At 41.3% G+C, this 24,814-nt stretch overlaps 2 protein-coding genes across 2 annotated transcripts; both read left to right on the forward strand.

Moving 5' to 3' along the window:
• Positions 1 to 154: 154 nt before the first annotated feature.
• On the forward strand, positions 155 to 9,551 carry LOC134805215 (probable ribosome production factor 1). Its single transcript, XM_063778523.1, has 6 exons — positions 155 to 340; positions 683 to 806; positions 1,321 to 1,484; positions 8,048 to 8,252; positions 8,633 to 8,778; positions 9,046 to 9,551. Exons 1-6 carry the CDS (start codon positions 315 to 317, stop codon positions 9,221 to 9,223), a joined length of 843 nt encoding a protein of 280 aa, XP_063634593.1. The 5' UTR covers positions 155 to 314; the 3' UTR covers positions 9,224 to 9,551.
• A 3,321-nt stretch (positions 9,552 to 12,872) lies between these two features.
• On the forward strand, positions 12,873 to 15,855 carry LOC134804352 (delta-1-pyrroline-5-carboxylate dehydrogenase, mitochondrial). Its single transcript, XM_063777364.1, has one exon. It carries the CDS (start codon positions 13,081 to 13,083, stop codon positions 14,776 to 14,778), a length of 1,698 nt encoding a protein of 565 aa, XP_063633434.1. The 5' UTR covers positions 12,873 to 13,080; the 3' UTR covers positions 14,779 to 15,855.
• The last annotated feature ends 8,959 nt before the right edge of the window (positions 15,856 to 24,814 follow it).

Consider the following 24,814-nt stretch of genomic DNA (forward strand, 5'->3'; position numbering starts at 1 on the left):
CTACCGCACCGCGATCTTGCGCGTAGGACAAATGCCGCAATGTATTGAAAATCTCACGCGTTTATGGCTTACTTACTGTGCATATGGCATTATTTGGTTTATGGTATATGGTTTAATTTTTTAAAACGTCAATACGTCAAAGTCAAATTGTTAGACTGTCAAAAGCACGCGTCCATATCGCGAGTCTCGATATTCCACGTAATTTTAGCCCCAGCAAACTATTTTATTCACATTTAAAGGCTTGAAATAAATCAATATCCTTACAGCTTTCATTCAAACAATATTTCAGTTAGTTTCACCAGTAAATCGTCAAAATGGCGCGCGGGAAAGACAAAAAGAAGTAAGTGTAACACGTGTTGTTTATAAAAGTCTTTAGTTTCTGCCGATATTAAAAATACCTGAGTATTCTAAGGCCTTTGCACTGTTTACAGTGTAGCAAATTGAAATAGATAGCATTAATTTTGTGCATTATAACGACAAGGTTCAATATTCCGTTGTTTTCGACTTGTAAATAATTACAAAAAGGCCCGCTATCGAACCATACTTTGCTCTCTATTTCTGAATATTAAATGGTCCCACAAAAGAAAATTGCTTTTTTGGTAGTCTTTTTTGAAGCTGAAAGTTCACACTAACACCCTCTATGAGGTGAAATGGTCTTATTGCCTGCTATTTCTATTCCCAGACGTAAGCTAGAGAAGAAACAAGAAGGTGACGATGTGCCGAAGAAGGTGCCGCACACCCTGGAGTCCCTCCGTGAGAAAGATGAGACCATGCTGGTGCATGCGGAGGCCGAGGAACAGGAGGAGGTATGGAGCTGCAAGTTTTATAATAATTACAGTGTAAACTCTATATAATGACACTCAAGGGACCGGACACTTTTTGACCTTATACAGAGAAATTAATATTAATAAAGTAAACCAACTAGAGGCAAAAATGTCAATGTTATAGGGAGTGAAACATTATAATATCAAGTAACATTATATGTAGTTTACACTGTAAATAATTTATTACTAAAATAAAGAGGTTGATACCCATCCAATCATTAGGAGTAGGGCGGTAGGAGTAGGGCTTGGCATGAAAACTTAGTATGGTCCTACATGTATATCCATATCACTATCTCCACCTGAGTAGGAATGCTTTTAACATGCATTGTATTTTTTTATAACAAAGGTCAGGGGCACTTTAATGTGTTATTGACAGTTTTTATTTTGAGTAAGGTGGAAAGATATTTTTTCCTAGGCTTCTCTGAATTTGACCGAAATCAAATGGCATAATTTTCTTCTATCTAGATTTTTTTTCTTATAAATACCATGTTTCCAGGTTCAAAAGGACATGGAACTGGACGAGCTATCATCTTACTACCAGAACGCGTACGAGCCGAAAGTCCTCATAACTTACTCTGACAACCCGCACACCAAGACACGCATCTTTGGCCGCGAGCTGGTGCGGATCATACCCAACTCGGTGTCACGGTATAGACAGAGGTAACAACCAAAATCGTTGATAGAACTAGACTCTGACCATGCTAACTTTGCACAAACTTGGCAGTAAGAATGCATACATATCCCAATAAGCTCATCCATACTTGACATAGCGCTTGGCATAAAAACTTAGCGTGGTCCGACGTTATATGACGTGCCTTGAAACCCTCGCCACACTCTAGATTCCACTTACCTCTTCTATACTCTGTATCTTTAGGTATTTCGATCGAGTTTTTTCGATCTACCCTCAGTATTGAGTACACTTGTGTTTATGAACTTGCAAGTTAAATTTCATTTATTTAATCTAAAACCGGTTGTTTTTGTCTAAATTCAGTGTTAATTGTGTTGCTCGAGTGTGATAGTCTTAGGACATTGTTATCTCTGAGAACTTACAAGTGACTTTGCGGATAGAGATAAATTTGAACTTAACCTATAAACATTGTTCAGTTTTAAAGTTACTTTTTGAAATGGCATCCTGTTTCCAGTGTAGTGTGGTTCTAGCTGTTGATGAGAAAAACCCTAAAATAATTTGCCATGGTTGTGAAAGACAAATATGTGTCAAGTGTAGTGGGTTGCTAGCTACCGAGTTGAGAGTTATACAGTTGCAGTCTCCTACACTGAAATACTTATGTCCAGAATGTGTCCTGGGGGTTCGTCAGCTCCCAGCATTGAGGAAATTAGTGTCTGAATTGAAAAATGAGGTTGAGGAACTGAAAAAGAGCCGTAAAGATGGTACCAATATTGAATCAGTCTTGCAAGAGATGGAAGACAGGAAAAGGAGGAGTTCCAATGTAATTATGTTTGGAATGCCAGAATGTGACAGCACCGACGTGGAGACGCGTAAGCAATATGATCACGAAGAGGTAAAGAAGGCTCTTTCGTCTCTGCCTGTTAATGCCTCCAGCAGTGTAAACTTGACCCCGGTAGCTGTGGTCCGGCTGGGGAAGGCTCGGTCTAATGTGCCTTCGACCTCCAATTCCGGTGTTGTTGCTGCAGCTCCCCGTCCTATGAAATTAGTGTTTGCAGGCAAGCAGAGTGCTATACACGTTCTTAAGAATTGGAGCAGGTTACCGAGGGGCATTAAAGTCCAAAATGACCAGACTCCGTACCAGCGTGAGTACTATAAGCAACTTAAAGCTGAACTGGATCTGCGCACACGGAATGGTGAGACAGAATTAAAAATTAAATATATCAATAATTCGCCTAGGATTATAAAGGTTGATTCCATGGCAAAAAAGTAATCAGCCACTTAATCGAACTTACCTTCTTTTACACGAATTTGGCTTCCCTAATGGCAAAACGAGATTTATTACTTGTGGAAATAGACAAATTGAAACCTACTTTTATTATTATAACCGAAACGCACCTCAAACCGCAAATTACTGATAGTTTAGTAAATATTAATGGATATGTACTATACAGACGAGATAGAGCCGACGGGAGTGGGTGGGGGGGTGTCGCTATTTATATAAGTTGCTCACATCTTCAGATTCCAATTCATGCAACACCTCATCCCACTTTAAATAATGTCCCTGGAATTGAAGCTTTATGGATAAATGTAACTTATGGAACTTTTGAACTATTGATAGCTGGAATATATCGACCCCCGCATTATAATTATGAGGACTCTGATAAGTTATTATTCGACACAATTAAAGAAGCAGCTAATGGAAGTAAGACCTTATTTATTATGGGTGATTTTAATCTACCTGACATAGAATGGCCGTTAGTAAAATTTGAGGGATATAACTTGCTGCATGAGAAATTTATTGATATGTTTTCAGATACCAGTTTACATCAGATTGTAACAGGAATAACAAGGAAAAGAAATTATCAAGAATCCCTTCTTGACTTAATTATGTGTAATGAGGAGGACCTATGTACGAAGGTTGAGTACCGCGCTAACATTGGCAAGAGTGATCACTTAGTGTTACTAGCTACTATACAAATCCAGCTACAAGACAGAAAATTGAAAGTGAACAAACCGCCGAGAAGAGATTATTTGGCAGCCAATTATGAACAAATGATGCAAACAATGTTGGCAGATAATAATCAAATAAGTCATCTGAATGCGACTACCGCCTGGCGTGACTTTACGCAAATTGTAAATAAAGCTGTGAGTTTGCATGTGCCACTAAGGCCTTCTAGAAAAGCTAATAATAATAGAAAACCATGGATCGGTCCTGCAATATTAAAAATGATAAAAGAAAAAACTGTGTTGTGGGATGCGTATATGCGCAATAAAACTAATGAGAATTATAGCCGATATCGTAAAATTAATAACGGTATAACCTCAGCTATGCGACGTGCCAGGCATACTTATGAGAAAGGAGTCCTAGACCGAGGACCTAAGTCACTGTACAGTTATGTCCGAAAGCAACTTTCATCAAAAGTGGCTGTCCCACCTTCGCTGAGAGATGACCTTACCCAGAAAATAACAAATGACTGTCATGAAGTAGCAAATATATTTGCCAAACAATTTGAAAAGTCGTATGTACGCGAGCCATTAAACGAACCAATCCCTGAAGTTAATGTAGCCAGGGTTAATAACTCAATTGAGAATGTTGAGTTCACACCGGATTTAGTCAATAAGGCGATTTTGAGTTTCGACGAAAGCTCATCAATGGGACCTGATGGAATACCTGCAGTTCTGCTAAAGAAATGTATAAAGTACCTTGCACCCCCGCTAGCCCATATAATGACTTTATCATTTCGTGAGCACCGATTGCCCCCTGATTGGAAGAATGCCAATGTAACGCCTATATATAAGAAAGGAGACAAACTGACAGCGGGAAATTATCGTCCCATAAGCCTTACATGTATAGCATGTAAAGCAATGGAAAAAATTATCACAGGCGCGATGAGAAGCTTCATTGCAAGTGAGCACGTCATCATAGACGAACAACATGGCTTCACCCCAAAGAGATCAACGGTAACAAATTTATTGTGTTGTGTTGATAGGTGGACTAGTAGCTGGAATGAAAAGCTTCCAGTGGATGTTATTTACCTGGACTACGAGAAAGCATTCGACCGCGTCCCGATAAACAGACTCCTTGTCAAGTTAGAGTATTTTGGGATTCGCGGAAATTTGCTGAATTGGATAAAAGACTTCTTGACAGGGAGGAAGTTTCGTGTGCGAGTCGGAGAGCACCTTTCGGATCCGTACGACGTCTACAGTGGAGTTCCACAGGGTTCTGTGCTCGGACCAATGCTGTTTGGAATATTCTTAACGGACCTTAAGCAAGTTGTACACTCGGGCATGTATTTATTCGCTGACGACACAAAGATTATGGGAAACCCGCTTATCAGTCAGAACATCATACAGCAGGACTTAGACCGCATTCTACAATGGACGAAAGATTGGCTTATAACCCTCAACGCAGACAAGTGCACTGTACTTCATATTGGCAAAAATAACCCTAAGCACACATATAATATTGGCTCCAAAAGTTTACAGAGTGTTGCTTCCCAGCGCGATCTTGGTGTAGTTGTAACTAACAATCTTAAATGGGAGGAACATATTTTAGGGTTTACCAAAAAGGCAAATTCGGTTTTATACATGATCAGGAAAGCTTTTCGTTACATAGACAAGAATCTCTTTATTAAGCTATATAAGACATATGTAAGACCCTTACTGGAATATGCCTTCCAAATTTGGAATCCATATTTTAAAAAAGATATAATTCTTATTGAAAAAGTCCAAAGAAGAGCCACAAAATTGGTACCGTCTCTTCGTAACCAACCATATGAAGATAGACTAAAGGAATTGGGCCTGACAACCTTGGAGCAGCGAAGGCAACGCGGTGACCTGATAGAAACGTATAAAATACTCACAACACTACAACGTACCCGGGTTAAGCGATATTTTTACTCGCAACATAAATGACAGACTGAGAGGACACTCTCTGAAACTGACACGGACGCAGAGTAGTAGCAACCCCAGACGACACTTCCTGTCTAACCGAGTAGTGAAAGTGTGGAACGGTTTACCCGAGTCAGTGATCAGTGCACCTTCGATAAACTCTTTTAAAAACAAACTCGATGAACACTTTCGTAGACTACAAAACACAAGTGGACATTGATGTGCACGTATCAGCTTTAAGCTGCCTGTGCATTTACATATAATAATAATAATTTCAATAAAAGTAAACAAATGTATTGTACATTTTCGGGTAGTTATTTATTTATTTATATGAACCTAGAGTGTCCCACTGCTGGGCAAAGGCCACCCTCCTCCCTTTCTACGTATCCCGGTCTTGACCCGTCTCCCACCAGTTCCTGCCAAAGACGTCTAGGTCATTTCGGGGAGTAATAACATTTATTAGTTAACCAACCAAATAAAACCGCCTGGATCTTTCACTGAACGACCTGACTTTAACCTACATTATTTGATCATGTAATGTTTGCATCTACCCTCAATTGGCTTAAGGAGCCATTTGAGGGTAGATTTTGTTTACTTTTATTTAAATACCTAAAGATACAGACTATAGAATCAATAACCCTTGGATATGAATAACCATTGTAATGTACAGAAAAGTTTATAATAGTGATGTACCGACGACCGTCGTATAATAGTGACGCCGATTAGTCGGCTAGTCGGCCAGATAATTAGTTTGGTCTAAGTTCGGTTCAGATGCACTAATAAACTATCGTTTTACCTCTTTCGTCGCGCTATTTATCATATAAATAGTAACGGAAAAAAATAAAATAAATAAAAAAATCCTAACGTATTTCATATGACGACCGTACAATCGGACATAAGAAAGCGACCACACGGTCAATAATTCGAACAAAAGTTTTCGTAAGCACTCTAAATAGAAATTTGAGTAAAATAGGTGAAAAGCTTATGAAAATATGTGCTGTTTATTTCTTTTTGCCCTGTTTTTCTGTCACTTATAAAATGCCGACTAATCGGCCATTTTTGCCGACTAGTCGCCGACTAATCGCCGACTACAAATGAGGCCGGATAGTCGGCTTTCCCGACTAATCGGCACATCCCTAGTTTATAAGCATCTCAAGAAATATTTGCCAAGCGAAATGAATATCAGCTATGTGCAATAGTGATTCTGTCAAATATTTTTGGGCACTATGTCTCTTACGTAGTGCACCTCTGCAAGTTATTAGGTTATCAATTATCATTGCGTGCCTCTGCCCTACTGCTAAAATGATGATGTGATGAAAACCGAGAACATAATTATAACAAATAATGTACAAGCTTAGCGAAATAAACTGTTATGTTATGTAAGACATCCTGCCGTAATTTAGTTAGGTGCATTGGAATTTCGCCATTTGGGGTAAATTCGGAAACATTTACGCCTCTGTAACTTTGATTTTAAAGACGTCTTGGAAATTGTTCCTAGAGTACTTAAAGTGCCTTGTAGTTATATCGCTTAGTGGATGTGCTTTGAAGTTACTACAATGCACCTTTTACAAGCTAAGCAATAAAATTAAATCTACACAAATAACAATGTCTAGGATGTAAGTAGGTACCTGTGTAACATTATGTATGTAAAAAAACATACAGCATCAGCTAAGCGAAATTAATTTAAGACGAGGCGTAAAGCGGGGAAATTAGAAGGAAACAACAGTTATAATGTCTTACAAGGGGAAAAGTTGTTGTTTAGCCGGGTCCACACAGAGTGAGCATACGCGCGAGGCAATTTCCTCCCGCGTATCCTCGCTTAGTGTGGACCCGGCTTTTAACCTCGCGTGCTTATTGATATCCGAGCAAGCGGGGGCTGCAAAATTGAACCACAAGCGTAGCGAGTGGTTCGAAAATGGAATCTTGAGCGTTGCGAAGGTTTCAAGGCACGAGGGTTAAACAAATTTTCACACAAGGAAAATACTTATCAAACAAAATCAAAGCATAGGTATCAATTCAAAATGAATGTTATTAAATTTATCATTCAAAATCATCATTTTAAAAGTCAATTCTACCAGTCAACATAAGGAGGCAACTCAAAATTTGCATTTGATTATTTTCCCCCACATGTGGATAAAATACATTTTTCTCATTCGTTTTTGAACAATCAAGAGAACATTTTTACCTTATTATTTAAAGCGCGCGATTGTTTTATGCGATAAACGCGATGCGTTTGCCGCACGCCTATTTTACATCAGATAATCTAGTAATGACATTTACATTATTTTACGCGGTACAGTCAGCAGCAGAAGTTGCTAAGCGGGCCAGGTGTTCAAAATGATCTTGACGCGACTTTATTGTAAAGAGAATAAGTGCGCGTCAAGATTAGGGCATGTTCCCGGGTTCCGGCCATGCCCAGAACCGGGAAATGAAATTCTTGGTACCGAAACCGGTACTGCATGCCCTAGTCAAGATAATTTTGGACACCTCGCCCGCTTAGCAACTTCTGCTCCTGACTGTACACACAGTGCGGTAAGCGCATTGTGATTTTTTCTACATTCCGTTGACGCATGCGTTTATCGTATAAAATAACTGCGCGCTTTATTCCATTCAAACGAGAAAGTGTTAAAATGACAAAAATCCTAACAAACGTGCCATCATAAATATCATGCCTGATTTACTAACTATTCTATTCTGTTCCCAGGTCTTCAATAAAGAGGATAGTCCAGTCAGCCATACGCGAAGATGTCACGGACGTGATCATAGTGAACGAGAACCAAAAGCAGCCCAACGGGTTCCTGCTCATCCACCTCCCCGACGGACCGACCGCCCACTTCAGGCTGTCCAGCTGTAAGATCACCCCGGAGCTCAGGAAGGACTATAAGGAGATCACGACACATCGGCCGGAGGTGAGTCCGATCTACAGCCTAACGGGTTCCTCATCCACCTCCATGACAGACCGACCACCCTCAGGTACAGCCATAAGATCACTCCGGAGCTTAGGAAGAATGACCGTGAGTTGTCTTATGTAAAAATGTACTTAGCTGAGGTGATATATGTATTTATTAGGAGATCTTATACTGTCTAACTAAAGTAATGGTTGTACAGAAGTAGTGCATCGTTTTTTTTCACGGAAACGTACGAACGTGTCTTGCTATTTCAGTCAGTCTCGGTACAAAAAGTACTGAGGTTGGCTGAAGTAGCATGACAAATACGAACGTTTCCGAGAAAATACGATGGAAAACAATTATGCACTACATCTGTACTAAAGTTTTAGTGTCCGTGGCAGGTGATCCTGAACAACTTCAGCACGCGGCTCGGCATGACCGTGGGCCGCATGCTGGGCGCGCTGTTCCACCACGAGCCGGAGTTCCGCGGCCGCCGCGCCGTCACCTTCCACAACCAGCGGGACTACATATTCTTCAGGCACCATAGGTGAGCTGATTTTGTTTTTAATATTATGTTGGTGACAAACAAGCATATTAACCCTTAAGGCCCACTTGCACCATCCCACTAACCAGGTGTTAAGCGGTTAAACCGTTAACCTAATGTCAATTTGTACTGGTAACCATGGTAACTTCAGGTTTAACCGGTTAACCCCGGGTTAGTGGAATGGTGCAAGTGGGCCTAGAAACTGATGAATGGTGTGAGCACTCTAAACTTATTTATTTATCTATGGTAAAACTTAGTCATTAATTCCAGGTACGAATTCACAAAGGACGGCAAGCGAGCGCGGCTCTGCGAGCTCGGACCGCGGTTCACGCTGCGCCTGATATCGCTGCAGCAGGGCACCTTCGACTCCAAGAAGGGAGACTACGAGTGGATAATCGCCGGCCGGAGACACCAGCTCGAGACCTCCAGGAGGAGGTTCTTCCTTTAGTTCGTGATACCTACGTGTTTCGGTGTGGAAAGTTTTAGTGGGCTTCATAAGGGGGAGTTCGGCCGCAGATTGGACGCGAGCGGCAAATCTAGGCCGTTCATACATTTGGTCGAGCGCAATGTATGAGTGGGCTTGGTTTGCCGCGCGCCGCACGGGTCCAGTCTGCGGCCTCACACAGGCGGGTCAATGTACGAAATTATTCGTGCTTAACGTCCTTACTTTAGTAATGACATTCTGTTGGTGGCTTCAAATTGTTGTAAGATAAGAGACTCGTGTTATGTACCTAGTTTATTTAAGGTTATTTTAAATATAAATACGGAGTTTGATATACCAGAATTTTACTTTTTTTTCTATAACCCCAAAACCCACTTAAGTACCTCTCGCGTCGCGTAAGATGCTCCCTATGACAGTTCTTTCAGGCCTCTTTCGGGTGGGTTTAATTTACAATAATATTTTACGTGACAGCTACACCATACAGTATGTTTCTGACCATGGGGCTTTAAATCCAGGGCTTGATTTTACTCGCTAAACTGAGCTACTTTTACTATGGGACCAACCCTAAAATCGGGGAAAATTTTTGGCTTTTCCATAGAAAACGTCGGCATCTAATCAGCCAAAATGTATGAAAAAGTAAAAAAAAATTCGGGATTTCGGGGTTGGTGCCATAATAAAAGTAGCTCAGCTTAGCGAGTAGAATCGAGCCCTGGATTTAAAGCCCTATGGTCAGACACACCCTGTATAAAATGAACTGTCATATGGACCATCATTCGACGAGAGCTCACGAGCTCTATATACAAAGATTTATAATAAAGATTTAACTGTCCAGCCTGTTAGCAGTTTTATCGAGCTTGTGTATGTCTATCGCACCGATTACGGAATAATCTGCAACGATACGCCGTGCACCACGTTACATTAAAACTGCATAAATAAAGCATTTACGATTATTCGTTCTGGTGTGTCACCACAAGGGGACGACCGTTTCTCCATACAATCGTAGACTATTCCCCATTTTCCTCTCTGGTTATTTAACATCGTAGAAAGTAGTAGAAGTATCTCTTGTTTTTTTATTGGTAATATTGCGACGGAGAAAAAAAACCGGATAAGTGCGAGTCGGACTCGCCCACCGAGAGTTCCGTACTCTATAGTATTTGTTGTTATAGCGGCAACAAATACATCATCTGTGAAAATTTCAACTGTCTAGCTATCACGGTTCGTGAGATACAGCCTGGTGACAGACGGACGGACAGCGGAGTCTTAGTAATAGGGTCCCGTTTTACCCTTTGGGTACGGAACCCTAAAAAAGACGAAGCAGGACATAAATTTAATTTTCCTAAATATAAGTATGAACTGTTCTTGGGACGGTTGCTGATTATGGTTATCCGGCCTGTACTCAACAACCGTCTGTTTCGGATGGGGACGGGACTACCAGAATTCAAGGGGACCTTGGGGTTGTCCTTGACAACCTCCGGAGACCAACGGCAGGAATTTCTCGTACCACTCCCACCCAGCCTTTGTCACGCTGAAAGTTAATTGGTACAGATGCCTTGGTTGTTATGAGTTAAATTGCAAAAAAGGTAATCTTCTCCGGAATGGAAACTAATCGAACCCCAATTTCGCTCGATTCTTGTCACAGAACCCTCTGCAATACTGGGCAATTCCATTTTTCGGTTTTGTAAAAAAGCCTCCTAATTTATAATTTAATTAAAATCCTAATTTAAGGCCACGGAGTGGCTAATTGTCCACGAATCTAAGGGCCGATTCAATTTTCTGGACATTTACAACCAAAAAGGGCCCTGGTTCGGTACCTATTTTATACGTCCAATTGGCGTAGGGGAGACGAAGAGGAGACTGCGAGACTGATTTATTTTCCTGCGAGTCTAGAATTAAATGAGCAGGCGGAGTCGCGTCAGCTGGGTCAGCGATTGCTGACCAGGCGGAATCAGAGTACCTATCCTCCGGACTGCAATGAGGCTAATTAAAATCTAGTCTTAGAGACGACGTCTCCAATGTAGATTATTGACCGAAGCGTAGCGAAGGTCTACGTTTTGACTCGGGCATTTTGCTTTTGTATGTCCGGATGTTCTCCTCTACAGGTCACAATTCTTAACCGATTCTCGTGAAATTTTGTGACCAGATTCTATTAGTAAATATTTTTTTTTGTCGATCCGGTTTTAGGAAATTTTCAAAAATGGAGGAGTCGTGATACCTCGCGCTTAAAGAAATAGTCGTATCGATACCAGAAGAGTATTTTCTTTTTGAGACGTATTTACATAGTAAATGGCAAAAAAACCGGGCAAGTGCGAGTCGGACTCGCGCACGAAGGGTTCCGTACCATAATGCAAAAAAAAACGAAAAAAAAAAAGCAAAAAAAAAACGGTCACCCATCCAAGTACTGACCACTCCCGACGTTGCTTAACTTTGGTCAAAAATCACGTTTGTTGTATGGGAGCCCCATTTAAATCTTTATTTTATTCTGTTTTTAGTATTTGTTGTTATAGCGGCAACAGAAATACATCATCTGTGAAAATTTCAACTGTCTAGCTATCACGGTTCATGAGATACAGCCTGGTGACAGACGGACGGACGGACGGACGGACGGACGGACAGCGAAGTCTTAGTAATAGGGTCCCGTTTTACCCTTTGGGTACGGAACCCTAAAAATGCAGAAAAATTGTATCGCTGGTTTAGGCGGTATTTAGATATTTACCCCCTTATTCATAAACGCTTACTAAAGTTGACAAGCCGATAATAATCGTTTGTCCCTTTCCGACGTATCGGTATGATGGAAAAGGACAAACGATTATTATCGGCTTGTCAACTTTAGTAAACGTTTATGAATAAGGGGGTTAGTTATTACTCGAGAATGTGTAGCCGAATTTCGTCAGCTTAGCTAAAGAACTATCAAGGCGCATTTTGCAAACATTCGCTTTTTTTGTTTGCACACAGAAAGTCTGGGTTCGATCCAGTAAGACATAACCTTTTGTATTTTTTTTTTCACTTAAAATTCGTGTTTTTTTAATAAATTAAAAATTTCGTATTGTTGATTGATCAAACCGCGGTGTGGCGCTGTTATCGTGCACGGTCCCAATAAGCTATGCTCGCGAGGTCTACAGCTCACAGAGACACTAGTATTTAAGACGTCGTCCGATCGAGGGGCTGAAGGACCTAACGTGCGTCGGGCCCCCTTCTCTTTATTGGACAGTGATTGGACACCTTGTCGCTACGATTCTTTTGATTGGAATAGCAACGTATTAAAAGAAATTTAGCTTTTACTTTTTCAGCAGTAAATAATATTGATAAACCTATAATATTTTTAAAATATTATAATTCGACATCGATTCTTCTGACCTCATACTCATACCAACTCATACTATTGAATACATTACAAAAATGGCGCGTAAGCCGTGAGTGAAAATAAGTTACCAGCCCACAAAATGTTGTACTAGAAACTGCGTGTCAACAACAATCGGGGTCAATACGAGTCGACGCAGATTTAAACTACAATCGATACGATTACAACTGCGCCTTTTTACCTTCTCATAAGGTACACTTTAGCTAAACGGCACGAATTGCTGGGAGGAAGAAAATAAATCAATTATTTACAACGGCAACACGCCCCACCCTAATGAGAAAATTATTTTTGTGTGACTGTGTGACTCTGTCTTGTGACGTCGGCGCGACTTCGGCGGATAGAATAATAATTCCGCGCTAGTCTACAAAATGTGAATCAGTGAAGGTCGCGGAGCCCGTTGCCAATTACTTCGCTAGCTGCGTGCCACATATTGTTTACGGGTGTGCGCTCGGCCGCATTTACGTAACCTATCGATCCGAGGGGGCTCGCCTCTCAGCTGTTAGCGATGTTGAATTTGTGTTCGAAGGTGAAGAGCGCGAGGCCGCTGGAGCGATGCTTCGCGAGCGTGGTGGAGCTGCCGAAGCTGCAGGACTTCGGCGTGCAGAACGAGCCCGTGTTGGGGTATCGCGCCGGGAGCAAGGAGCGCGCCGCGCTCGAGGATGAACTAAAGAAGACGGCGGCCGTCACCGAGGACGTCCCCATCGTCATCGGCAACGAAAACATCAAGGATGGCGAGCCGCGCTACCAGGTGATGCCGCACAACCACGGTAAAAAGCTCGCTAAATTCTACTACGCATCCGAGAAAACCATCCAAAAGGCTATCGGGGTGAGCGTGGAGGCGCAGGCGCGCTGGGACCGCACGCCATACGAGGAGCGCGTGCGGATCTGGGAGCGCGCGTCAGAGATGATGGCCGGCGCGCACCGCCAGCGCCTCAATGCTGCCACCATGCTCGGCCAGTCCAAGTCTGTGGTGCAGGCCGAGATCGACTCCGCCGCCGAACTCATCGACTTCTTCCGCTTCAACGTGTTCTTCCTGAAGGAAAACGCGAAATATCAACCAATCTCTGAAGATCCTAAAGTAACCAGGAACTCCATGAGGTTCCGTGGAATTGATGGGTTCATTGCTGCCATTAGCCCGTTCAACTTCACTGCTATTGGAGGTAATCTCGCTTACACTCCGGCTCTGATGGGCAATGGAGTTGTCTGGAAGCCATCTGACACTGCTGTCCTTTCTAATTGGAGAATCTTCAACATCATGCGGGAAGCGGGCTTGCCTCCAGGCGTAGTCAACTTTGTGCCTGCCAATGGACCTACCTTCGGCAAGACAATTACTTCATCCCCACATCTTGCCGGTGTTAACTTCACTGGTTCTGTGCCCACTTTCAACTGGATTTGGGGAGCGGTAGCTAAGAACTTGGACCGCTTCCGCAACTATCCCAGGCTCATCGGTGAATGTGGGGGCAAGAACTATCACTTCATTCACCCGACTGCTGATGTTAAGTCTGTAGTGACATCTACCATCCGCTCGGCCTTTGAATATTGCGGTCAGAAGTGTTCTGCTTGCTCCCGGATGTATGTCCCAAGATCTCTGTATGAACCAATCAAAGCAGGTCTGGTGGAGGAGCGAGCCAAACTCAAGGTTGGAGATGTCAATGACTTCAGCGTGTTCATGGGGGCGGTTATTGACGACAAGGCGTTCACTAGGATTACAGGTTACATCAAGAATGCCAAGAACAACCCCAAGAACAAGATTCTGGGCGGCGGAGACTTTGACGACAGCAAGGGCTACTTCGTACAGCCAACGATCATCGAGACGACCGACCCACATGACAAACTCATGGTGGAGGAGATATTCGGCCCCGTGCTCACTATGTACGTGTACGAGGATAAGGATCTCATGCAGGCACTGTCTCTTGTAGGGTCCTCAACTAAGTTCGCTTTGACTGGCGCCGTCTTTGCCGCCGACCAGGACTTCCTGCATCTGGCTCTAGAGGAACTGAAACCGACTGCTGGTAATTTCTACATAAATGACAAATCTACAGGATCAGTGGTGGGTCAGCAGCCGTTCGGCGGCGGCCGCATGTCGGGCACGAACGACAAGGCGGGTGGACCAACTTATGTAATGCGCTGGACCTCCCCGCAGTCCATCAAGGAGACCTTTGTGCCGCTGCGCGACATTGACTACCCATACATGCGGGATTAAGCTAGCAAGCGGTTCAACAACATGATACTTGAACAATAATTAGGATAAAGCTATGTAGCTATGTTCGGAGATGTTGTTTCATGCCAGTGGCGGCTACAGTACTGGCCAATCATATAGAACATAATTATATAAGATCCTATATGTCTAATAAATAACCCTCATATAATATCCTCTCTTCTCTTCCTTGATTTTATAAAAAGCTACATGGTTCCTGTTATAATATGAAAATATATCATAATAAAATAGTTCATATTATTGGCCGGTACTGTATCTAGGTAATATTTAGACTTCTAAAATTACATTATGTATAGGGGCGCAACCAAAAACATATTATACATTTTATTTAGGGGCCTACTTGAACGTTTACAAGTTACTCTTGTCCCAATAAGGCCTAGTTTCCCCTCTGAGATTGTCAGATGGAATTGCGGAATAACTAGTGCCTGCAAATTGTTAAAATTTAGCCAGGGATATCCACTATGACTTACAGATATTTATTGAAAATACGTTTACGTATAGTTTGATACGACGATATATATACGTATAGTTTGCCCAACAACCATGTTACTAGAAAAGAGCTAAAAGAACCATATGCTCTTCACTTCGCTAGTAGCATCTTCAGAAAAGGGATGAGTATTATGTTCTATCTGCTCTGCTACGACATGAATTCACCAGCCAGACTATTTTAGTTGCGTCTCTATAATGGATATTAAAAGTCCGCCACTGTCCCATATCATTTAAGTCAAAATTACTAGCAGTAGATAAAAATAATTGAAATGAAATAGATGTTAATATTTACCTATTAGGTATTGCACATGAAGTATTGGAAAAATGCTGTGATCTATTATTTATTTACTTATTTATGCGGCTCGCTCCACAGTCGGAGACGGACTGCGTGTCTTATCAGTTGCTATCAGGATGTGCGTCTGTCTGCATTTATACGGTTGATAACCTACATATTTGTAGAGAGTGTTGACACTATTGTTATTACCTTTTTAAGTTTTATCTCGAAGCTTGCGTTCCTGTTTTATTTTATAATTATTATAGTCATTGATATTCCAATAAATTGTGGAAGTTGAATGTTGTTTCTTTGTGACCTTTAAATATATTAAGAGAGTAGATTATTTAGATTAACCCGTTCAAAAATCGACCTTTAAAATGTATATTTATTTACTAAAAGGTTCTAGTCAATTGTCCGAAGACATCAGATATATCGGAGCGGTCGAGATGATCAAAAATATCTGGACACACACTAACGCCATGAGATGACAATAGAAGCGTGTTCCGATATTTGTGAGCACCTTGGCCGGTCCGGTATATCTGATAGCGACTGCACACTGTAGTCACTAGTCAGTAATTAAAACCTTCGACGGAAAAAATGTAGTTAACTTATTATGTACAATTATTTTGCTGGCTGTACTCCTAATCCTATAACCGTACGTTCTATAATTGCGTAAACATTGAGTCTTATAGGCCTCTTTGTTTGTACAGAAGTAACGGTGGTAAATACGGGTTAGGTTTGGTTGGTAACGGTACTTATGTAACGTTTACGCTACGTCTTACGTAGGCGAACAACGCGCGAACGCGGCGCGGCGCGGCGCGGCGAAAGCGGCCGCCGCCGCGCCGCGCCGCGCCGCGCCGCCTGACATTCGCGTGCAAATCGCGCCGCACCGCGTTCGCAACGAGATCGCTTACGTAGGACACTTCTATGGGCATCAAAGGATTGATTTCGCCGCGCCGCGCCGCGCCGCGTTCGCGCGTTGTTCGCCTACGTAAGACGTAGCGTTACGTAAACGCTGTAGCGTTTGATCTTTGGCAAAATGTTGGCAAATGGCCGCGTGACCCCTTTTCACGGCAAACGAGATCCTCCCTTCTTTACCCGACTACGGCGAACCCCTGGTAATGATTTTACTTATTCAACACGAATTTATATTGCGATCATTGATTTAAGTACCTACTTAGAAGGTTGCGACTTTGAATTATAATAAATTAATAAAAAAAAATACCTATAGTAAATCACACGACTACAAAACTCTTGTTCTATTTCCGAGTTACAACTGTTTTGCGAAGTTTCCGAGCTATGCTCACCATGCAACAGATGTGCCGTGTATTGACCTCAAAACGACTGTAGGTTGCTCTTGCCAAAATACATCAGTTAGGCACGGTTCCAGGGGAGACTCATGCAGAGCCGTCAGGGGTAATTGCCCTCTACCCTATTTCCTGAAGCTGGAAGCATGACGGCTCGGCCACGACATTGAGCGACTTGCGACGGCGGCAGCGATAACCACAGGTTGGAGCGAGACACAGCGATCGGACCTTTCGTTCCGACCTATGGTTGTCGCTGCCGCCGTCGCCAGTCTCGTAATGTCGTGGCCAAGCCGTGAGCTGTCTAAGTAGGTACAATGTAGATATGTAGGTACCTACCATGTTTTTCGCCACACCAGCTCGTAAAGGCTATACAGTGGAAACTGGATAAGTGGAATCGCAAGGGACCGGCTGTTTAGTTCCGCTTATCCAGGTTTTCCATTTATCCAGTTTTCCACTAAACCAGGTTCAAATAAAACGTTTTCTCACTTACGGAGGCTCTCGTTAACAGAGGTTGTGGATGCTAGTAATGTCGCTTATAGAGGTCATGTATGGTATGGTCAAGACTTAAATAATCATCTTTTATTACATAAATATGTATGTAGATATGTATGTATTAACAAAAATAGGTATGTAATCCTGACTTTAAATAAATCAATGTACCGATTGTACTTTAATGCAAAAAAAACTGAACGATGTGTGATCTCATACAAAATACGTAGTTAAAACACGAACCATAATGTTAACGAAACAAACTACCCTCCTTGTGACGGTTTATTAAAAATACAAATTTTATAACGCCGAGCTATTCCACTCATAGAGGTTTCGGAGACGGCTGCTTCCAGTTACAGAGGTAAAAATAAGAAATTTTCGAAAAAATGGATTCCGCTTATAGAGGTCCCAAAATTCCACTTATAGAGGTAATTCGTTGCCAAGGGACTGGAACCGAGAACTTGGGTCCACTTAAAGAGGTTTTCCACTAACCCAGGTTCCACTTATCCAGTTTCCACTGTATTATTATATAAAGCTCATGCAAATTTTGAGTTGTTTCCTCATGTTGGTTGGTAGAATTGACTAAATCATGATTTTCAATGATAAATATTTAATCCTTATTGAGCTTACTGTGGGATTAGGTTGATCAGTGTAAAATTGTCCTATAATATTTATTTATTTAACTAAAAAAAAAGTTCATTTAGATTTGTATTTTTTACAGTTAGTAATTTCCTCGCGTTAGTGTGATGAAAAAAATTGTGTTTCACTTTGTTCGATAGCAAAGTTTGTTTAATCCTCGTGTCTTGTAACCCTCGCAACGCTCATAATTGCACTTTTCAAATCTTTCGCTTGCTCGGGTATCAATATTAGCACGATGGATTAAAAAAGAACTGTGTCACCCTATAAAACAAATGGCCTGCCGTGTGATGGTGAGTCCATTCTTTTAAGAACCCTATAGGTACTTAATTAATATTAATAGTAAATAAGTAAGTTCACGTAATCTGACTGACTACGAAGTACGAATGCTGTTCTGCATTGTTCTCTGTGAGAATATTCGCGCTACGCGTTGTTACAATGCCTGCAGCATACCATAAAGTCGTATATTTACCTACCTACCTATATGTATACGTTGTGGCTACACATTCAACAATATATTTAAATACTCAAAGTTGTTTAATAAAATTTAGCCACCTAAATATCCAGACACAAATACCTACATATTTTATTTAGTAACATTCTCTAAAATTAGCACGGTTTCCACCATGCGACTATAGCTCTTATTTAACTGAGTTAAAGACGTCGTCAATCATCCGTATCTGAAGACGGTGTCACTTGAAGGTCGAATTTTTTCGATGCGGTGTTAAGGTAGGTTCGTGTTTTTCTCTCACTGAGCGTACTTAATAATCACTGAGGTGAACAATTTTGTATTTCACTCGGTGGCAAAGTTTGTATAACCCTCGCAACGCTCATGATTCCACTTTTCTGACCACTAGCTACGCGGGTGTATTCGCATTTGTCTTCACTCTTCACCCCACATGATCGCAGCCATAAATGAGGTGGGGACAAATGGGAATACATTGCTACGCTCGTGGTTCAATTTTGGAATATTTCGCTTGGGTATGTAAGTAAGGTTAAGGTGGGGTAAGACGGTAAGACTACCACTTGGATGGAATAATTGGAATACTCATACTCTTTGTCTTGCCTCGAGCAAAATAAACTATGTTAGTCTTACCCGTGTCTCATCCCACCTTACCTTACGTAAAATTTTACGCAATTCCGTTGAAAAGGTTTGTTGATTTACTACAAAAACAACCCACGCGCTAAAAATTAACACGTAAAATTTTTACCACGGTCCATCTGCGAGTTGATCAATTTAATTTGATCGGTTGCTATGATCACAAATATGTAGATAAGTATTTGGGCATACCTATACAGTACGTATCTAGCCCTGACGGTTATATATTAGCCGTGATAGCCAAATATGCAATAATCTCATAATAACCTTGGCAGAACCTTGGCTTTGCGAAAGAGTGACTGTTTGTCGTATTGTAACTGTTGTAACTATTATATAAAATAAATTATTTAGCATAATCTAAGGTGCTTATTTTCTGTTTACATAGCCCAGATCAATAATTCAAAGAGTCTGTATTTGTCACCGCACCGTATCTTACGCTGTATACAGCGTCATGGTATATGGTATGGCTATTGGCATTAGCTGAGTAATGGCTATAGCTAGACAGCAAAATAGCGTACGGTACGGTTACGGCGTCAGCCGGTGGTGGTGAAATAAAAGCGATTACTCGATTAGGTATCGCTCTCGACGTAGAATACCAAAGAGAATATAATCACTACGTTTTAAGAGACGGGACTTCCATACTAGCGATTTGATTTGTCTGTGTGTATGTTTGGTTTTCCAATCATTACCAACATGTATGACAAAGAACTGTCAAAGAACAATAGTACCAACATAACAGACTTAAATAGTGTAGTATGCCACACGCTTGCGTATTTTATCCATATCGATAAATTGGGGAGGGTTGAAACATGGGCCCCTGTCAACGAATTTCGTACTAGAAATCAGGTTAGAATCGAGTCCACATTTAAGTCGTATGTTATATGTAGTGTGGACTATTAGTGGACTAATACATGGTTGGATTTAAATGTGAACACGATTTTTATTTGTTAAAATAAAAATATGTAAAATGATTTTTTTTAATAATTTAATATAATTAATTTAAAATACATCCCGACGGTCCGACGGTCCACATGTAAAGCCCCCTCCAGACTATGCGCGTGAATCGCGGGCGAAGCCGCGAACGCGAGTGTGGAGTCGATTTCGCAGGTCTGCGTTCAGGACTCCACACTCGCGTTCGCGGCTTTGCGCCGCGATTCGCGCACGAGTGTGGAGGAGGCTTAACAGAGGAAAATGTGTGTTCACCTGATTAAATGATTTTTTTCTATATATAATATTCTTGAATAATAAAATTAAGTCTTCCTTGACAACTTATTTGAGCCATTGCCTGCATCTGAAAACATTTAATAATTAAAACAGACATACATTTTTTTATATTTTAGGTTAAAATCTTAAATAATAGGGAATATTACGCAAAACTCTGCGTAGGTAGCGCCACTACCACTATCTGTCACAATCTGGGGGTCTACCGCGAAAAAAGAAAACCGAAATTTCGTTATCCTCTCTATCACTCTTGCATATTCGAGCGATAAAGAGGCAGATAGCTAAATTTCGATTTTCACGTTTACCAGTACTTAGGACCTTGTCAACAAACCGCCTTGATGCATCAATGTCATAATAATTTATTGTCTGTAAAAACTTGTCAAAAAACAGTTTAAGGCAGAGTATGTATAAGTTAGTCTATGAATTTACTGGAGTCGGTAGTACTGCACTCTGGCGGCAGAACATTGCAGTAATATGGCTATTACTAGATTCCAAAAATATGTAATTAGGGCGAGCGAAGCGAGCCCTATCACTATTCGACAATCTATGCATTCTTGTGGTACACTTTAAGGAAAAACTACTGCACTGTTAGGTTTGAGATTTAACATAGTAATTCAAATTCATGTCTAGATGTGTTATCAAACATAAAAATATCATTTTATAAACTTAAAAAAATAAAATAAACGAATAACACTTTGTATTACTACTAACGCCATCTGTTGGAGAAGTGATGAAATTAACATTCGTGCTAATGTTAAGTAATTATTTGTTTTTCTGACAGATGGCGTTTACGCCATTATCAACGATGAATACAAAAGTGGATTAAAAATTTGGATTCAGACCCACTTCGCTTCGCTTGGATTAAGTTTCTGTGAATACCTACTAGAACAATAAATTTTGCTGTATATTCACTGCGGAGGTCAATATACTCGTATATTTGTGACGCTGATGAACTAATCAGTCATGTTGTGTTAGCAAACTTAAATCGGGTATTTTCAGTTCGAGAAAAAGTTTTAGTGTTACTATTGCTTGGAACTGCTAAAATTATGAATAAAGATAGAGTCTGGCTAGCCAAAAATTGTTGACAGATATTTCGTTGTTGTATCACTAATTGTCTATGATTAAAAAAAAAGCTAAAAGTCAGTTGTCAATTTATGTCATTTATTCAAATTGTTTGCGGTTTATAAGTGGTTTATTTTAAATAAGATTAATAATGTCTGTACTGAGTGAGGTTCGCAAACTATTATTTAAGCTCTTAAATAATTACGACAATGTGCGAAGTCGACGTGTAGCGTTGTATAACGAAAAACTGCAATGTTTACAAGTCCAAAACAAATGTAAACAAATTAGGAGGTTGGTGCTCTATAAATATTTTGATACTTAGCATTTGGCATATTTAGCATAGTACTTACGTATTTTTTTAGTGATGGATTAATATTACGGTATTATCGAGCTAGGTCTTATTTAAACTACATTTCATTTTTCGCCTTGTTACAATGGTATATGGTGAGAAAGTGTTAACATATGTTATTATCGTTGACTGTACTTTACATAGTGATAGAAATTATGCGAGCTGACTTTGAATGCACGTCAACGTATATTTAACTTATATCCTCAGGTACCTTACGTGTGCATAGAAAATCAAAAATATTTTCTAGTATCAAAACTATAATTCCTACTACACAAAGTGTGACCAGCCCAAGATTTTTTGAATTTCCCGCCAAACATTTGTGTAATGTTTCAGTAGCCAGACTCTAAGCATATTAATACAAACTTAGTGATTTAGGGCTTAGGGCCGATACAGACGGACTACAACCCGACTGCAACTTGTATAGGAACTGCACGCCGACTGCACGCCAATTGCAACGTCGGCGTGAAGTTCAACATAATGAGCCAGAACCCTGGCAGTACCTAGTGGAACTCAGGTTTGGTGCAACAAAGGCACATTACGTTTTGGTCATCCGACTCATCGTGATGAGCACTTAGGAGAGTATATAGTACCCAAGATAGAGCTGATGCTGAACCCTGGTAGTACATTGTGGAGCTCGGGTTTGGTGCAACATATATAGAAACACGCTGTTTTGGATATCCCACTCGTCATGATGATCACTGGGTAGACTATAGTACCCAAGATAGCTGATGCTGAACCCCGACAGTACCTAGTGGAGCTCGGGTTTTAACAACATAGGCACACGCTGTTTTGGTCATCCGACTTGTCTTGACGAGCACTTAGGAGAGTAGTACCCAAGATAAAGCTGATGCTGAACCCTGGCTGTACCTATTGGCACTCAGGTTTGGTGCAACATAGACACACGCTGTTTTGGTCATCCGACTTGTCTTGACGAGCACTTAGGAGAGTAGTACCCAAGATAAAGCTGATGCTGAACCCTGGCTGTACCTATTGGAACTCAGGTTTGGTGCAACATAGGCACACGCTGTTTTGGCCATGCAACTCGTCTTGATGAGTACTTAGGAAAGTAGTACCCAAGATAGAGCTGATGCTGAACCCTGGCTGTACCTAGTGGAACTCAGGTTTGGTGCAACACAGGCACACGCTGTTTTAGTCACTCGACACGTCTTGATGAGCACTTGGAAGAGCAGTACCCAAGATAGAGCTGATTCTGAACCTTGGCTGTACCTAGTGGAACTCAGGTTTGATGCAACATAGACACACGCTGTTTTGGACATCCGACTCGTCATGATGAGCACTTGGGAGAGCAGTACCCAAGATAGAGCTGATGCTGAACTCTGGCAGTACCTAGTGGAACTCAGGTTTGTTGCAACATAGGCACACGCTGTTTTGGTCATCCGACTCGTCTTGATGAGCATTTAAGAGAGTAGTACCCAAGATAAAGCTGATGCTGAACCCTGGCTGTACCTATTGGAACTCAGGTTTGGTGCAACATAGGCACACGCTATTTTGGTCATCCGACTCGTCTTGATGAGCACTTAGGAGATTAGTACCCGAGATAGACCTGATGCTGAACCCTGGTTGTACCTAGTGGAACTCAGGTTTAGTGCAACATAGGCACACGCTGTTTTGGTCATCTGACACGTCTTAATGAGCACTTAGAGGAGCAGTACCCAAGATAGAGCTGATGCTGAACCCTGGCTGTACCTAGTGGAACTGTGTGTGTGTGTGTGTTTATGTGCGGAGCAGCGTGATTACCGCCAGTAGGTGTCCAGACGGGATAGTTTCTCGCTCAATTGTGTGGTGTAGACGCAAAAATAAATTCAAGGACATTGGGTCGCTGACCCAACATTCTGTAGGAAAGCCAGTTGGCTTCCTTACAAAAAGTACTGGGCGACCGTGTAGGATGTAATAAGCGCTTATGAAATTGTATACGTGTGGATGGATGATATTGGCAATTTGATTTTGTCGTCTGGACACGCTTTTAATGGACAAAGTAAAAGCTGTAGCAGACAGGCGTACCGGACAGCAACCGGAGTCCGGTTAGTATATTTCTTTCTTGCTCTCATTTATAGCTGCGTTCTTAACGGAATTATTACGGACTCACTCGATCGAACATGAAACAAGCCTCGGATTGGATCAAAGTCGCGGTCCGGTACGTTTTGGTAGAAAAGCTCCGCGCTTCGAGCAACACGGAAGGGAGGCGGCATTCGCACTATTTCCCCTCTGCCTAAGTACAAGATCAACTGATCTAGCGGGGGTAATAAAACTAGTTGCGCTCGGATTTTTCACTAGACCGAGTCCAGACGCGCGCGTGAACACAGCAGCAGAAAATGCCTAATTGCTCGGTTTTTTGTTGTAAAAAGAGGTCGGGGACATCAAATTTACAAAAAGGTGTTACATTTCTCATGTAATATTTTTTTTACATATCATACGTTTAATTACATTTAAACACAATTATTAGTCTCATGTAATTGGTGGATTTATCGATTTTGCTCGCCCAGTACAAATTGCGGATCGGTCGAGCGACAAATCCGACTTCTCATCTCTCAGAATACATATACGAAAGTGTGTTGGTGTGCGTGTTGTGACACTTGTGACTCATCCGTACATAAAAAGAGATCGAGGTTTGCAAGATTTGTCTTTGACGTGTGTCTGTTTCTATGTATTTGTGTCGTCATTACAGATTGGATTTTGTATGTAAGTGTGTGAGAAGTGCGACTGTGTGCACCTTTCCCCTCGCAAAAAATGGCAGAAAGATTTGTACGGTAAGATATCGCTTGGGCCCCTCCCTTCCGACGTGTCGGAAGCCGGTGTTGCTCGAAGGCTCCGCGAGCAAGGGCTAGCTTTGTAAGGACAAAGCTCTGCTTTTTGCTAGTATAATGTCCATTCCATTAATGCACAGATGATAAATAATTTTCCACTAAAAATATTCGGAGAAATAATTATAGTCATGTTGTATACCAGGAAATTCACTCATTTTATTTTATTTACATTGATAAAAAATTAGGCTGCAGTCGATATCGATACTTCGTATCGATACTTGTAGTACATCCCTAGTTCACAATGAATGTGGATATGAAATATCTAATTTT

This window comes from Cydia splendana, chromosome Z (assembly GCF_910591565.1).
Source record: "Cydia splendana chromosome Z, ilCydSple1.2, whole genome shotgun sequence".
NCBI classification, from domain to species: Eukaryota; Metazoa; Arthropoda; class Insecta; order Lepidoptera; family Tortricidae; genus Cydia; species Cydia splendana.